Here is a 15,661-nt window from a genome sequence, read left to right on the forward strand (position 1 = left end):
GGCCCTGGGTTCAATCCTCAGCACTGCATATAAATAAATAAATAAATAAATAAATAAATAAAAGATCCATTTACAACTAAAAAATATTTTTAAAAAATATGTACCTGAAAAAATTATATCACTAAGCAGGTGAACATGCATTAATAAAAATATGGCATCTCTGAATGAAGATCTTAAAGAACAGAGGAAGGCCTCAACTAAGAGGTGAGGAAGAAAATAATTAAAAATTGAGTTGGTAAATTCATGGGGAAAGTGGAAGAGAATAAGAAGGTCATTACAAAATTGAAAAATACTTCAGAAGAAGCAAAAAGAGATATTGCAAACTGCACCTGGGCTACTAGGCTTTTGTATAAAATTATAAAGGCAACATACTGGTGCTGGGGTTGTGGCTCACTAGTAGAGTGCTCGCTTAGCATGCGTGAGGCCCTGGATTCGATCCTCAGCACCACATAAAAATGAAATAAAGATATTGTGTGTCCACCTTCAACTAAAAAATAAAGATTTTTTTTTTTTTTAAAGAGAGAGTGAGAGGGGGGGAGAGAGAGAGAGAGAATTTTTAATATTTATTTATTTATTTTTTTAGTTCTCGGCCGACACAACATCTTTGTTGGTATGTGGTGCTGAGGATCGAACCCGGGCCGCACGCATGCCAGGCGAGCACGCTACCGCTTGAGCCACATCCCCAGCCCAAGATTTTTTTAAAAATAAAATAAAGGCAACATACGAAGAGAACTAGGCACAAACCTTCCAAGTTATCAGAAAAAAATATATGCAAAACAAAGCTCCGTAACATTGATACTCCATGAATGATTTTTTAATTTTTTTAAATATTTATTTTTTAGTTGTAGTTGGACACAATACCTTTATTTCACTTATTTATTTTTATGTGGTACTGAGGATCAAACCCAGGGTCTCGCACATGCGAGGTGAGCATTCTACCACTGAGCCACAACCCCAACCCCTCCGTGAATAATTTTTTTTAAAGCATTAAAAGCAAAATCCATATTGTATCCCCAAAAGAACAAGTCAAACTTATCTTTAAATGTACTGAGATAATATGACCCTCAAGATTTCAAGTTTTAAAAAGCAAGGCCCAGTGAGTTTTCAGACAGGGTGGGTATACTCAGTGGTAGGGCACTTGCCTAGCATACATGAGGCTAGGGTTCAATCCCCAGCTCCACACACATTCCCAAAAGTATACATGGCATGTGTTTATATTTTTATATGCAGAGAAATGTGTAGAAAGAACACATTGAACTGTGAATAACAATTATCCTGGAGAGTGGGGCTGGGGGAAGAAAAGATTATTTTTCACTGTATAAATTTTATTATTATCATCACCTCTTCGACACAAACTTTTCAAAGAAGAAAGTATGTATATATTTAAACCATCAAGTGTACGTGAAAATAAGAACCACTACACCATGGAAGGTTCTAGGGCCATATTTCAGATTAAGAGGGCCAGTCAATGGAGCAACACCCTTGGAACTCTGTCTAAATAAAATCTCCTCTGGTCTTAGCAAATCTGATCAAGGTATCATCTTTCCCTTTGCTAGGGGTCCAATTCAATGATAAATCATTATATGACTCTAATCACTTCAGAGTTCTACCATTCAGTCAAGCTCATGCTTTCAGGCACAAAAACATTTCCATATGTACAATTAGATGAATATGTTTTAAACGAAGGGACTTCACAAAATTCCGGCCTGTGGGGACAAGCTGCCAGTGGTTCTTCAAAGCATCCACCAAAAGGGAATTGCTGTATGTTACTCTATTCAGCCTGGATTTTCTCCATTTACAATAAAGTAGAGAATATAGAAGTAATAGCTGTTAAAACCTCCTGTCCTGATATCTTCACCATGACCCTCTTGGAAATCTCAGTGACTAAAACTCAGTATGGGGTCCGTTAGTGATAAAGCTGTACACTAAGGCTGTCTTCCTCAGGCCAATTTTTTTTTTTTTTAACATGGGCAGTAGGGAGGCTACTGGGGATTGAACCCAGGGGTGCTTAACCACTGAGCCACATACCTAGCACTTTTTTATATTTTATTTAGAGACAGGGTCTTGCTGAGTTGCATCAGGCCTTGCTAAATTGCTGAGGTTGGCTTTGAACTCACAATCTTCCTGCCTTAGCTTCCCGAGCTGCTGTGATGTGGCACCATGCCTGGCCTCAGGCCGGTTTTGACATGGATGATATTTACGCTACAGAAAAAAGGTATCTGCATATATATATATATATATATATATATATATATATATATATATATATATAAAGCCAAAGTTTCATTTTCCATATAGAATCTAAATCTTTGTGTTAGTTGGCTTTTCATCACTGTAATCAAAATATCTGACAAAAAACAACTTAAAGGAGGAAAGATTGATTTTTTGCTCAGGTTTCAGAGATTCAGTCCATGGTTGGTCAGCTGGCTGGCTCCAAAGCAGAAATATCATGGCTGAAAGGAGAGGGGTGTGTGTGTGGAGAGAGAGAGAGAGAGAGAGAAGCCAAGGACAACATATAGTCCCCAAGGGCACGCCCCCATTGACTTTTTTCCTCCAGCCATGTCCTATCTGCCTATGGTAACCAGACAGTAGTCCATTCAAATTATTAATCCATCAGATGGATTAATTCATTGATGAGGCTACATCCCTCGCAATCCAATCATTTCAGCTCTGAACACTGCTGCACTAAAACATGAGCTTTTAGGGGGACATTCCTGACCCAAACCATAATAACCTCCAAAATAGCAACTATCCTCCAATCTACTCAAAATGAATGTATTTCACCCAAGTCCAGGCTATGTGGAGTTGACAGTCAAAGTACACACATGTTCTACAGATATATAATGACCTCAATAAGGAAAAGCAGGCTTACCAGCTGTACCCGTTTTAAAAATTCAATGAAGACATCACTTCTCAACATGTTTGGGTCTGCAGTTACTGAAAAACACGAACAGTGAGCTGGGTTAGCACAGGCTGGGCTAAGCCTTGACTATACCTAATTGATCTCTCCTCCAGGGGACCCCCTGGACCTCGCCAGCACACAGTAACCTCCCTGAAGGTGATGGAGGTTGTGACCTCTCAAATGCAGAAAAATCCTCAAAGCTTGCCTCCTCCAGGCAGCCTTGACAACAACATGAACCCACCATGCCAAGCCAGGGTGACAATGTTCCCAGGAACCTCACTTCATTCATGCATGCCTGTGCTGCTCAATATCCACCTTGTTGTCTTACTGGGATGATGATAAAGTCAACATGAAGAATGTTGAGTGTTAAGTTCCAGGTGCTGGGCTAAGTACTGCACATTTTAGCTCATTTAAACTATATGAAGGGGCTGGGATTGTGGCTCAATGGCGGAGTGCTTGCCTTGCATGCATGAGGCACTGGGTTAGATCCTGAGCATCACATAAAAATGAATAAACAAAATAAAGATATTGCATCCATCTATAACTAGAAAAATAATTTTAAAATTTTTATAAAATCAACTCAAGAGGAACCATAAGGCAACCATTATCACCATTTCATAGCTAAAAACACTGAGATTCAGAGGAGGTAAGTATCTTGCTCAAGGTCATACAGTCAGTGAGAAGCAAAACCGGGATTTGACTCTGGAGTTGATTCTAGAGCCCAAGCTCTCAGTTATGACACTTGGCTGTGCTGTCCCCTTACTTGACCTTGTCAGAGGATGCACAAAACATCCTGATGATGTGAGGGAAGACCAGGCCTGGAACAGTGGCCCCTGAAGCACTGTGTGCACTTGTAAAAAGGCCAGTATTATTAAAGGTGTATTTTGCTAAGACTTGAGAAAACAAACCAAGAGAAAATGAAGAGTCAAAAGAGATACATTTTGAGCTTGAAAAGTCTTATTCAACAGGTCTAAAAGGAAGCATAGGTTTCATTACACACACACATAAAAAAAATCCTGGGAAATAGATGGTTTCTAGAATTTTGACTATATTAAAGAAAAATATGTAGTCATGAGTGGGGCATGGTGGTGCACATGAGTAATGCCAGTTGCTCAGAAGTCTGAGGCAGGAGGATCACAAATTCCACGTCAGCCTCAGCAGCTTAGCAAGGCCCTAAGCAATTTAGTGAGACTTTGTCTCAAATAAAAAGACTGCAGGTGTGACTCAGTGGTAAGGGACTCCCGGTTCACCCCAGTACCCACCCCCTAAAAAATGTAATCATGAAAATAATGAGGTAAATCTATAATTGCTCATGCAGTCTGATCTCTAAGATATATATATTTTAAAAGGAAAAATTCAACATACAGAAGAAAAAACTTTTTTTCTTTAACTATGAAGGACATCAGTGTGGTAGTTGTTGAAGTTTAAATAAGGTTTCTAGATAACATGACTGTATTTGTGTTGATTTTCTGATTTGGATAACTATATTACAGTTATATAAGACAGTGTCCTTGATCTTAGGAAAGACACACAGAAGTATAAAGGATAAAATGACTTAGGTGTGTAACATTCAAACCTTAAAAAAAACATACATACATCTATAACACACACATACACATACACAGATGGGAAAGAGAATAATAAAGCAAATGTAAAATGTTAATTGGGAAATCTAGGTGAATATATGGAAATTTTTTTGTATTATTTTTTGCACTTTTTCTGTAAGTTACAGTTTCAGAGCAAAATGTTATAAAGAATCAGGGACAGAAAAGTGTGTATAGTAAACTTCAACTTATGTTGAACAAGAAGAGATGGATATACATTCTAGTGTACACATGGATTGCTTCCAAGGAATACAGGAATCACTGGTAGTATTGTTTGTCTCTGGAGGCCTGGGGTGGGAGGGAGACTTACCTTTCACTGAATATTCCTTTGCATAGTCTCTATTTTTTAAAATATTATGTGTATAGACTGATTCCTAATTTTAAAATCTTTAAATATTTTAATGCTAATTTTTCTCTATACACTGAACTCCCTCTTTTGTATAAGAGCTTCATCTTGTCAATCACAGTCTTGCAGGCACAGTATTTGCAGGACCCAGGCACCAGGCAACACCGTGGTACTGTCGACCTCACAGCGGCCAGCTCAGGTCTCTGAGCATCCTTGTGCCTTCACAACGCTTCTTCCAAAGTGGAAGTGGAATCTCTGGCACTGTTGTTAATAAACACCTCTGATACCTCCCTATATTTTCCTGTGCACAGTTCAGCTCACCCCTTGTTCCATCCTAATCCAGGTCACATTTGTTTGATTTCTACAAAGTCAACATATGGCACCCAAGGGTGAATTTGAACATAAAGTATTTTTAAAACTCAATACAAAGAACACATATCATATGATTATATATATATATATATATATATATATATATATATATATATATACCAGAATAAGCAAATCTCTAGAAATCCAAATTAGAATATTGATTGCCAGGGCTGGTGGAAGAAGGCTAAAATAGGGGTGACTGCTAATAGGCACAAGGTTTCTTTTGGGGGTACACAGCAACATTTTGAAAGTAGATTCTGGTGATGGTTTCCCAATTATATTAATATGTTAAACCCCACAGAATTACATACTTTAAATGGATGAATTTTGTATTATGCAACTTATTTCTCAAATCTGTAATAGAATCCCAAATACATACCATTTTGCAAATATCGTTCCAGCTGGTCCCTCCTCTCCTCAGCCATAGATGGGGTCATTGCCAGATAGTACTTTGGTGGAAAAGGTGGTAGGCAATTTCCAAAGACCCGCCTCAGCTGAAAGATTCAGAAAATACAGTTAAGACAAGTGAGACTCGAATTCAAGGCTGATGAGATACTGAAGCCTCAGTGGGGTGTGGTGGTGCACAACCGTAACTCCAGCTACTTGGAGTGGGGAGAGTTGAGGCAGGAAGATCTCAAATTTGAGGTCAGTCTCAGCAACTTAGTGAGATTCTGTCTCAAAATAAAAAATATATAGGGTGAAACTACAGCTCAAATATAAGTACCCCTAGGTTGAATTCCCAGTGCCAGGGAATGTAGGGTGGGAGGATACTAAAGCCTCCCCTTAGAGCAAAGCCCAGTATTTTATTTAAAATTTACCCTTCTTGGTGGCCAAAAGGAGGAAAATAGAATGATTTTATTTTTTTAAAGGTGAATACAGTGGGCTGGGGTTGTGGCTCAGCAATAGAGCGCTCGCCTAGCGCGTGTGAGGCCCTGGGTTCAATCCTCAACATCACATAAAAGTAAATAAATAAAACAAAAATATTGTGTCCAACTACAACTAAAAAATAAATATTTTTTAAAAAGGTGAATACATTTCAGCATAAGCTCTTAAGATGCTATTTTACATACGTCACACACTGTCAACTCCAGTCTAATTTTGATAGAGTTGGGGTATATTTTGATTTTCTATTTGTTTGTAAGACTGCCAACAACTCTATATGAGACAAAATTTTCTTAATTCATTTTATAATAATTATGTGTTTTTGTGATTACAGTTACTCCTAACCCCATCTGAATCATATCTGAACTTGACAGGTATGCTTAGAGTTGTGCTAATGCAAAAAGCTACTAATAATGGTAGCTATGAACACTTGAAATGTGTCTAGTCTAAACTCAAGTACTATAAGGGTAAAACACACTTCAGATTTCAAAAACTTAGTTTGAAGAAAAAAGAATGCTAAATATTTCATTGATCACTTTTTTTTTTGGTACTGGGTATTGAACCCAGGGGCACTTAACCACTGAGCCACATCTCCAGCCGTTTTTTATATTTTACTTATAGACAGGGTCTCACTGAGTTGCTTAGGACTTTTCTAAGTTCTTGAGGCTGACCTCAAACTCACAATCCTCCTGCCTCAGTCTCCTGAGCCACTGGGATTATAGGCATGCACCACCATACCCAGTGGCTCACTGATAACTTTTCATATTGACTACACATTTGAACTGATAATACTATGGATATATTAAATTAAATCCATAATCTAAATTAATTCCACCTGTTTATTTTACTCTTTTTGATGTAGTTACCAGAAAGTTTTAAATTACATACATGGTGCATATATTTCTATTGGATAGTGCTGGTTACAGAATTCCTATAGAGCTGACATATAATCCTAATAGAAACCCAGCAGGTCCTTCCCTCCCACCTACCTATATATGACCCAAGACCACAATGGTAATTTTTTTATAGAAGATTCATAAAAATAATTTTAAAATTAAGAAACAATAGTTCCAGTGCTAAACTTGCAATGACAACTCAATCGCAAGGCAATATCAAAACTTCATCAGGTTTTATGGCATTTCTTGAGCAGGAGGGCTGAAAACAATTACCATTACTTACTATTACAGTAGTCTGTGGTTTAAAGAAAGCATAAGGCAGATCTAAGGGAAATAGAACTGCAAACAGGCAAAAATTCAAATTTTAATTTAATTGTGATTGCTTTTGCCACAATTAGTAGTGTGTATCTGGCAAATATTTTCCTTGCATAGACTCTAACTTCAAAATACATCAAGAATCTGACCACTACCTTCTTCTCGTTGTCCCTAATACCATTATGCTGGTCCAAGCTTTGCCATCTGTTTTCTAGATGACTGCAGTAGCCTTCCAAAGGGTCTCTCTGCTTCTTCATTTGATCCCCTTCAATCTATTCTAACACAGAATCTAAGGTGATACTTCAAAACTGTAAGTCAAATCATTGCACTGCCCTGCTCAAATCCTCTGTGGCTTCCCATTTCACTCAAGGAAAAGTCAAAATCTTTATAACCTAGAACTATGTCATCCAATATGGTGGCCATTCACCACCTGTGAGTAAATGTAAACTTAATTGAAATAAAATAAAGAATACAAATTCAGTTTCACAGTCATACTAGCCACATTTCAAGTGTTGCCTAGCTGCCTGAAACATGGCAAGTTGTTATTGAATTGGACAAAGCAGATAGAGATCATTTTCAACAGCACAGAAAGTTCTATTGGACAGTGTTGGTCTAACATCTTGAAAGATGGACTGTCAGTCTTCGGGCAAAATATAGCTCCCTGATGCATTTCATTTGGTTGATCAATTTTTAGAGAATTTTAACTTAATACCAATATTTATTTTTAAGATTTTAAAATTAAAAAACTTATATCCTGGAGAGAATGCAAAATATTTTAGCCACTTTGGAAAACAGTTTGACAATGTTTTACAAAGCTAAACATAGTCCTCCATATAATCCAGTGATTACACCCCTAAGTATTTATTTGAAAACTATGTCCACATAAAAAACTTGCATGTGAACATTTATAGCAGCTTCATTAATAGCTCTCCAAACTGAAAGCAGTAAAGATGTCCTTCAAATGAATAGATTAAAAAATTGAGAAATATCCATATAATAGAATATTATTCTTCAATAAAAGGAAATGAATTATGGAACCACAAAAAGACATGGATGCATCTCAAATGCATATTGCCAAGTGGAAATTAGGCAGTCTGAAAAAGCTATATACTATATGGTTTCAATTATATGGCATTCTGGAAAAGGAAAAGGCAAGACTACAGAGACCATTAAAAAAACAACAGTAACCAGGGGCTTGGGGCTTGGGGTGAAGGGGTACTGAATAGGTGGAGCACATGGGATTTTTTTCTTTTTTTAAAGTAATTTATTAGCATATATAATGTGATCACATGGAGGGGCTCAGATGATACTGAGAGGACTGTGTGTGCAGCACATGGATTTTTTTTTAGGGAAGTAAATTTATTCTGTATGATACTATAACTGTGGACATGACAATATACATTTGTTAAAACCCACTGAACCTTACAACGCAAGCTTAACAAAGCAAATATTTTTAATATTCATTTAGGAAGTGGAAGAATCCCAGGATGGTATACAGGGTGTGCCAAAACAAACTAATTATATTATCAATGTATAAAACCACAGGAATGAGGGCTGAAAAGGACTGACCTAAAGAACTTTGGAATTGAGTAAAGTCTGTAGAACCCAATGGCATGGCAACTAGCTGGACATAAACACTTGAGTTGATAAAAGTTGTTTCCCACAGGAGTATGAGTTAACAATTCTAATACTGCTCTATGTGTATACACAGCCAACAAGTTAGTAAATGACAGCAGACAGTGGGAGTCAGGTTTCTCACTGTTATTATGGGAATTCGCAGATAAGACCAGGAGGCAAGAATAACCAAGAATAAGATATCAGAGTTAAATGAACTGTCATGGGCTCACTTTTAGCTTAGCATAGATACAGATGGATACATATGGAAATACTTACAGGTAAGTCCATGTACATTGGTTATTGTATACACATTCACTTCCTTGCTGCATGGGAGAGGGCCTAGAAGCAGCAACCCTTCAGCAGCACTGAACACAGCTAGCACCTAGACCTTGGTTTCTAATGCCGTTCTTCAACAAAAGCAACCAAGGATCCATGGAAAATGGCTGATTCCAGGACTGAGATAGACATAAACAAGATGATCCCGAGTATCTTGTAACCCCAGGAAGTAAGGAAGTACTCAAAACAAAATCAACCCTGGGAGCATATCAAAGACACTCAGGAGCAAACTCAAAGAGCTCCCAAGGGCCAAAGTTGGGATAATTTGATCCAAAAAATAAAGTAGTATTGATATTGAGCCCAAAGTATAAAGTGAATATCCATCATTCTATACAGATAAAAATTATTGAATGAACAAATAGGAGAAAACAGACAAATCTGTGCAGAAGAATTTCTGAGACTCATTGCTCAAGGAGGGGAGCATAAAGCCTGCTCTCAGTGTGGGCTGTGCATAGTGACTTCCTTCCAAAGAGTACACCAGGAAAGGGAGAGAAAATTACAGTGGAGAAACCAGATGATGGGTAATGACAACAGTGATTAAGACATGTGGACAGTAGGTACCCAGGACAGGATGTGCTTAGAAAGGTGCTTTACCCAGTTCAATTCACAATAGCTGAACTATGGAACAAGCCTAGGTGCCCTTCAACAGATGAATGGGTAAAGAAAATGTGGTACATATACACAATGGAATACTATTCACCCATAAAAAGAAGGAAATTATGGCATTTGCTAGTAAATGGATGAAACTAGAGACTATCATGCTTAGTGAAATAAACCAATCCTTCAAAACCGAAGGCCCAATGTTCTCTCTAATATGCTAATGCTGATTCACAATGGGGTGGGGGAGTTTACTGGATTGGACAAAGGAGAATGAAGAGAAGGGAGGGGGAATGGGAATGAGAAAGACTGTAGAATAAATCAGATACTACTTTTCTATGTTCATATATGAATATGCGACCAGTATAACTGCACATCATTACAACCTCAAAAATGAGAAGTTATACTCCATTATGTATGATATGTCAAAATACATTCTACTGTCATGTATTAGAAAAGAAAGGTACTTTACCTCTGAGGTCTTCATCCCTTCCCAAACTTATAACCTTATTCTCATTGTGTGAAAAACATAAGATTCCAATAGAGGGGCATCTCATAAAATATGTGACCAGTACTTTTCAAAACTGTCATATTGTTAAAAAGCAAGGAAAGTCTGAGAAACTGTCATAGTCCAAGGAGCTTAAGGAGACAAAATAACTAAATATAGAATCCTGGCTGGGGTCCTGGATTAGAAATAGGACAATAGGCAAAAACGAAGAACGTCTGAATAATGTGGAGTACATGGGAACTCTCTGTACTATCTTTTCTGTAAACTAAGACTGTTCCCCAAAAATGAGGTTTGCATTTTAAAAATACTTGATGTACTTGCTTCTCTTGAAAAACCAGAAGATCTAGAATCCATGGATTCACTCTCTTATGCAATCCCAACTGACTGATAAGAGACAAGCAGTTCCATGCTCTGCTTCTCACCTCCTTTAAATTGCTTGCCTGTCCCCTGGAGCCCTGAAGTTTGCCACCTTTCATGTAACTCTAGCACAAAACATTGTTGCAACCATTGTGTTTCTTTGAAACTCAAGGAAATATTCAGCCCTGCCAGAGACTGTCAAAAGGCACCCCAGCTGGAGCTCCATGCTAGGCAGGGCTGCTTAAACAATCCAGGGATTTATGCACCCCATCTCTGCTAATTCCACTCAGCAAAGCAGAGACCTGTCTTCTTTGCGTGCAATTATTTCTTGATTAACTGATTAAATGATCTTTAAAAGGCAATTGTCTTTTTTGGCATGTGTTCATCAATGTCACAGATGCTGCCAAATTGGTTCTCATCCGAGCAACCTTGAGACAACAGGGCTTCCCAAGGTTTGCCTCTGCAGGAGGGCATCAGGGGGAGCCCCTGTCTGAGGCCAAGGGCTGTGGGGAAGTTAGCAAGGATTAGGTTTTAATACCCAATACAGAGCAAAAAGCATCCCAGAAGATTTTCAACCTGACCTGACTTCTCAAGAAACCTTTTGCCTCCCTTCTCTAATATGGTAAGAGGTTAAACATATAGTAAACAGTAGTTAATCTGCAGGAAGTCAATGCCACGGCTCAACTCTATCACCACAGAACCTTCTCGATGGGTTTCAGATAGCACATAGTCTAGCTATGGAAACCTCTTGCATACTAAGAATTAGCTGGTATAAGAGTTTGGCTCAATCCCTCTGTCAAAAAAAAAAATGTTCAAAAAGATCAAAAGGAAAACACAGCTCTTACTATGAGGCATTTTTTTGTTAGTTTCAGTTATTTTTTTTTTCTGGAGGACCCTGTTCAGAATTTTTTCAAATCTCAGAACCTCTTACACTGAACTTCCCCATTGTGCAGTTCTACTTTATAACATAAGTGGGACCATTCTGACCAGCTGAAAGTGTCACCTCCTTCCCTGCGCTCACACAGCGCCCATATCAACTCCAGAGGGGTGAGAACCTGGAGCAAGTGGAATTAGAGATATAAACACAGAGTTTTCTACAGTCTCTGTTTTTAATGTTGACTCATTCATCTCGCATCTCCAAGTCCCAGACTCACCAGAAAAGGGCACAACTCAAAGCGATATTGGTTGGGGCATCTAAATTCGATGTGGGAGAAGAGTCAGAGAAAGGCATCTCATGCAATCAAGGGGGACTTCCTGGGAGAGGTGGGACTTGAGAAAGGACTGGTTCCTGACAGGTGGACTGGAAATTAAGAGTACTCCAAGCAGGGGAAATAAGTAAGGCAGGGGCGATGATTGGGCCGGCCTGTTAGGAACCAGAGATTCAAGTAGAGAAATGAGGAGATCATGTTAGGTCAGTGGGAGGAAGGAGCCAGGTAAGACCTGCAACTGGCAGGGAGGGGCAAAGAAGCAGTGTGAGAGGTTTGCACAGCCCTCCCCTCCTGCTAAAGTATCCTCTGCAAGCTTTCCTGACTTGTCCCCATTGCCACGTCTGATGCTGCCTGATTGCAAGAGGCAAGCACCCTGTTCGTAGAGCCCAGCATCACTTCCACGACACTAGGCCAAAATGAGCTGATTACATGTTGCCATCATAGATTTTATGGCTGTTTGGGAAGGGTAGTGCCGGCAAGGCAGAGGTCTGAATCAAACTGGTTTAATTATCAAAAGACCCAGAGAAAAGGTGGCTCAGCCAGTTCAAACAGCAAAGAAATGTGAGCAGTGGTCAGCAGTACAGGGACATGCTGCCAGTCCTCCGGGGAGCCTCACTGAGGGACGGGACTCAGGGGATGACATCAGAGAAAACGAGTCACAGCTGACTTCTTTTCTTTCCCAGGTCCAGTCTTATGCATACCCTGGAGTATTAGGGGGATGGACCAGAAGTCACTGCATCTAGGCAGGTGTACCTCCTCAATCTCAGAAGTATCTAACATACAAAATACAAATTAAATTATTTGGGGGGCGTGCTGGGGATTGATCTTGGGGGCACTTGATCACTGAGCCACATCCCCAGCCCTATTTTGTATTTTTTTTTAGAGACAGGGTCTCACTGAGTTGCTTAGTGCCTCACTATTGCTGAGGCTGGCTTTGAACTCACGATCCTCCTGCCTCAGCCTCCTGAGCTACTGGGATTACAGGCGTGCACCACTGTGCCCAGCTATAAATCCAATTCTTATAGCCAAAAGTTACATATGCTAAGGTCATAGTAGTCGCTTAATTTAAGTACACAGCGTACAATAGGAACTTTGTAAGTATTTCTCTTTTTTTGTAAAATATTTATTTTTCAATTTTCGGTGGACACAACATCTTTATTTTATTTTATGTGATGCTGAGGATTGAACCCAGCGCCCCGCGCATACCAAGCAAGCGTGTTACCGCTTGAGCCACATCCCCAGACCCAGTATTTCTTAATAAATATGCTAGTAATAATCTTATTCTTACCACAAACACCTGTACCTGGCCCCTCCCCACACACATACACACACACAAGACTTTTCTACCATTCCATTTTTTTACAGTGTTTTGTATTAAATCAGATTAAGAATTTGGAAGTTTCATATCCTCCACAGACCAGGAAAATAAAAACCAACAGAGAAATGTCTGGAAAAGCTCACCCAACCTTTCAATGTCACACTCTGGTGATCAGTATAATACAGGATGCCCAGTTAAGTATGTCCCAAAGAGTACATAGGACATCTTATATTTTAAAAATTGATTATTTACCTAAAATTAAAATTTAATTGGGGATCCTGTATTTCTCTGTGTCAAATCTGGCCACCCCACTCCATTCTTTATCTATTAAATGGGAATGACGATGCCCTGGTGGGGTTGCTGGGCAGCTCCAGCAAAATCCTGGGCAGCAACTCTGATGACAGAAAGTAGGTCCTATGGCCTGGGGGCCAGGATTGAATGGAGGGAATCAAGGGAAAAGAGGACAAGGAAACTTCCTTCCTTCCTTCCTTCCTTCCTTCCTTCCTTCCTTCCTTCCTTCCTTCCTTCCTCTAGGATTACAGGAGTCACTGCATCTCACAGTTACTGCACTACTAGGGATTGAACCCAGGCCTGCTCTACCACTGAACTACATCACTAGCCTGTTTTATTTTTTTATTTTGAGACAAATTCTAGCTAAGTTGCTGGAACTTGCCATCCTCCTGCCTCAGCCTCCCAAGTTGCCTGGCCACCATGTCTAGTTCAAGGGGACTTTCAGAGTGATAAAACTGTTCTTTGTCTTGATTATGGTGGTATTGACTATGTACATTTACTGAAAGTCATCAACTAAACACGTACAATTGGGTAATATCATTATGTTATTCCAAAATATAGTAAAAGCAAGTTGGGTTAGGACTCAATTGTCTTACTGATAATTTATTTTTGTCAAATTTAATAAGAAATCATGTAATGTGGCTGGGTGCAGTGGCATAACCTATAATCCCAGTGACTCAGGAGGCTGAGGCAGGAGGATCCTAGGTTTGAGGACAACCTTGACAACTTAATGAGACCCTACCTCAAAATAAAATATAAGAAGGGCTGGAGATGTAGCTCAGTGGTCAAAGTGGTAAAGTGTCCCTGGATTCAATCCTCAACATTGAAAAAAAGAAGGAGACGGGGAAGAAAAAGAAGAATGAGAAAAAAAAGAAAGAAGAGGAGGAGAAAGAGGAGGAGGAAGAAGAAAAGAAACCACAAAAGGTAAGGGTCAGAGTATGTTCTAAACATCAAATCCTGGCCCCTAACTGTCACAAGCACCCTAAGAGGTTGGCATCCATACGTAAGTGCTTGCTTATTATTTCTGGTGAGAAAACTGAAGGTCAGAGGAGAGGTGAGCAGCCTGGAAGCAGAGGGTCCCACATTCTCCCCGCTGCCTCCTGCTTTGCACTCTTGTTGGCCCCTTCCTCATTACCCTCTCACATTCCAGGAAGAGCCATGGAGGCAGGAGAGATACCCTGACTTGTGCTACCAAATGTCTGAAACATCTCTCCTTTCTCTTCCTTCAAGATCTTCATCTGCCCACCTGCAGCTCCCCAAATGTGTATTGGTCAAAAGCAACTTCTCATCTTTCAGAAATCTGAATGCACAGCTTCTTTATCCAGACATTTACCAATCATTCCTGAAGGTCCTCTGGGTTGCTGGCACTGGTAATACACTCAAATTATTGCTAGTAAACACATTGCAATGTTTTTCTTGTTAAGTCCAGAGATATTTAATCATACCTTGAAAATGGACTTTTCCAATTCACTACAACATATGAACGAGAAGACTTGCCATAGTAACCCTTTCTTTTTCTTTTTGTTATTAGATCTTTATGGGTATACATAGTAATTGGGTTCATCCTGATAAACTTAGACATGCATGGAAATCTGTTCCTTTTCCCTGTCCCTTTCCCTTCTCATCCCCCACTTCTCTTTTGTCTATTAGACTTCCTTTTGCTGGTCTATGGATTTGTATTTGATGGTTTTTTTACACCTTTTCAATAGTAGAAAAACGTATCTGTCCACCATCAGAAGATGGTTAAATGAAATATGGCATCACTGTTCACTAGGAACCCAGAGACTTTCTCTGGGTTTCTCTGAGCTACTGGGATTACAGGCGTGCACCCAGACTTTCTCTGGGTTCCTAGTGAATAGTATGAAATAGTTCCTAGTGAACCTGTATGAAAGGTCCCCCTTCCAATGTTAATAGCTATTGCCTTCTGTCATCTTTATCCTCTTTTTAACATGAGGTATGTGTTCTTTAAAATCTAAACTCTAGAAAAAGAAAAGAAACAACTATTTGTGGAGAAGAATGGAAGAAGAATTTGAACTTTATTTCCCAGATTCCACTTACTTCTCTAACCATTTGGAAGACTTACACCTCCTCATAAAACCAATAAAATCCATT

General features: G+C 39.2%; 1 protein-coding gene across 4 annotated transcripts in view; it reads right to left on the reverse strand.

The window, feature by feature from the left end:
* Window positions 1–15,661, reverse strand: part of SNX31 (sorting nexin 31) — a 60,166-nt gene that overhangs the window by 43,576 nt on the left and 929 nt on the right. For 3 of the 4 annotated variants that reach the window (XM_081266151.1, XM_081266150.1, XM_081266149.1), the window contains exons 3-4: window positions 5,604–5,718; window positions 2,873–2,937 (exon numbers count right to left, since the gene is read on the reverse strand). In XM_081266151.1, coding sequence (XP_081122277.1) covers window positions 2,873–2,937; window positions 5,604–5,718 — 180 coding nt within the window. Of the gene's footprint in view, window positions 1–2,872; window positions 2,938–5,603; window positions 5,719–15,661 lie in introns of those variants that run through there. The other variant, XM_081266152.1, reaches the window with a different exon arrangement.

Source organism: Spermophilus citellus, assembly GCF_964194105.1.
Source record: "Spermophilus citellus genome assembly, chromosome: 14".
Taxonomy (NCBI): Eukaryota; Metazoa; Chordata; class Mammalia; order Rodentia; family Sciuridae; genus Spermophilus; species Spermophilus citellus.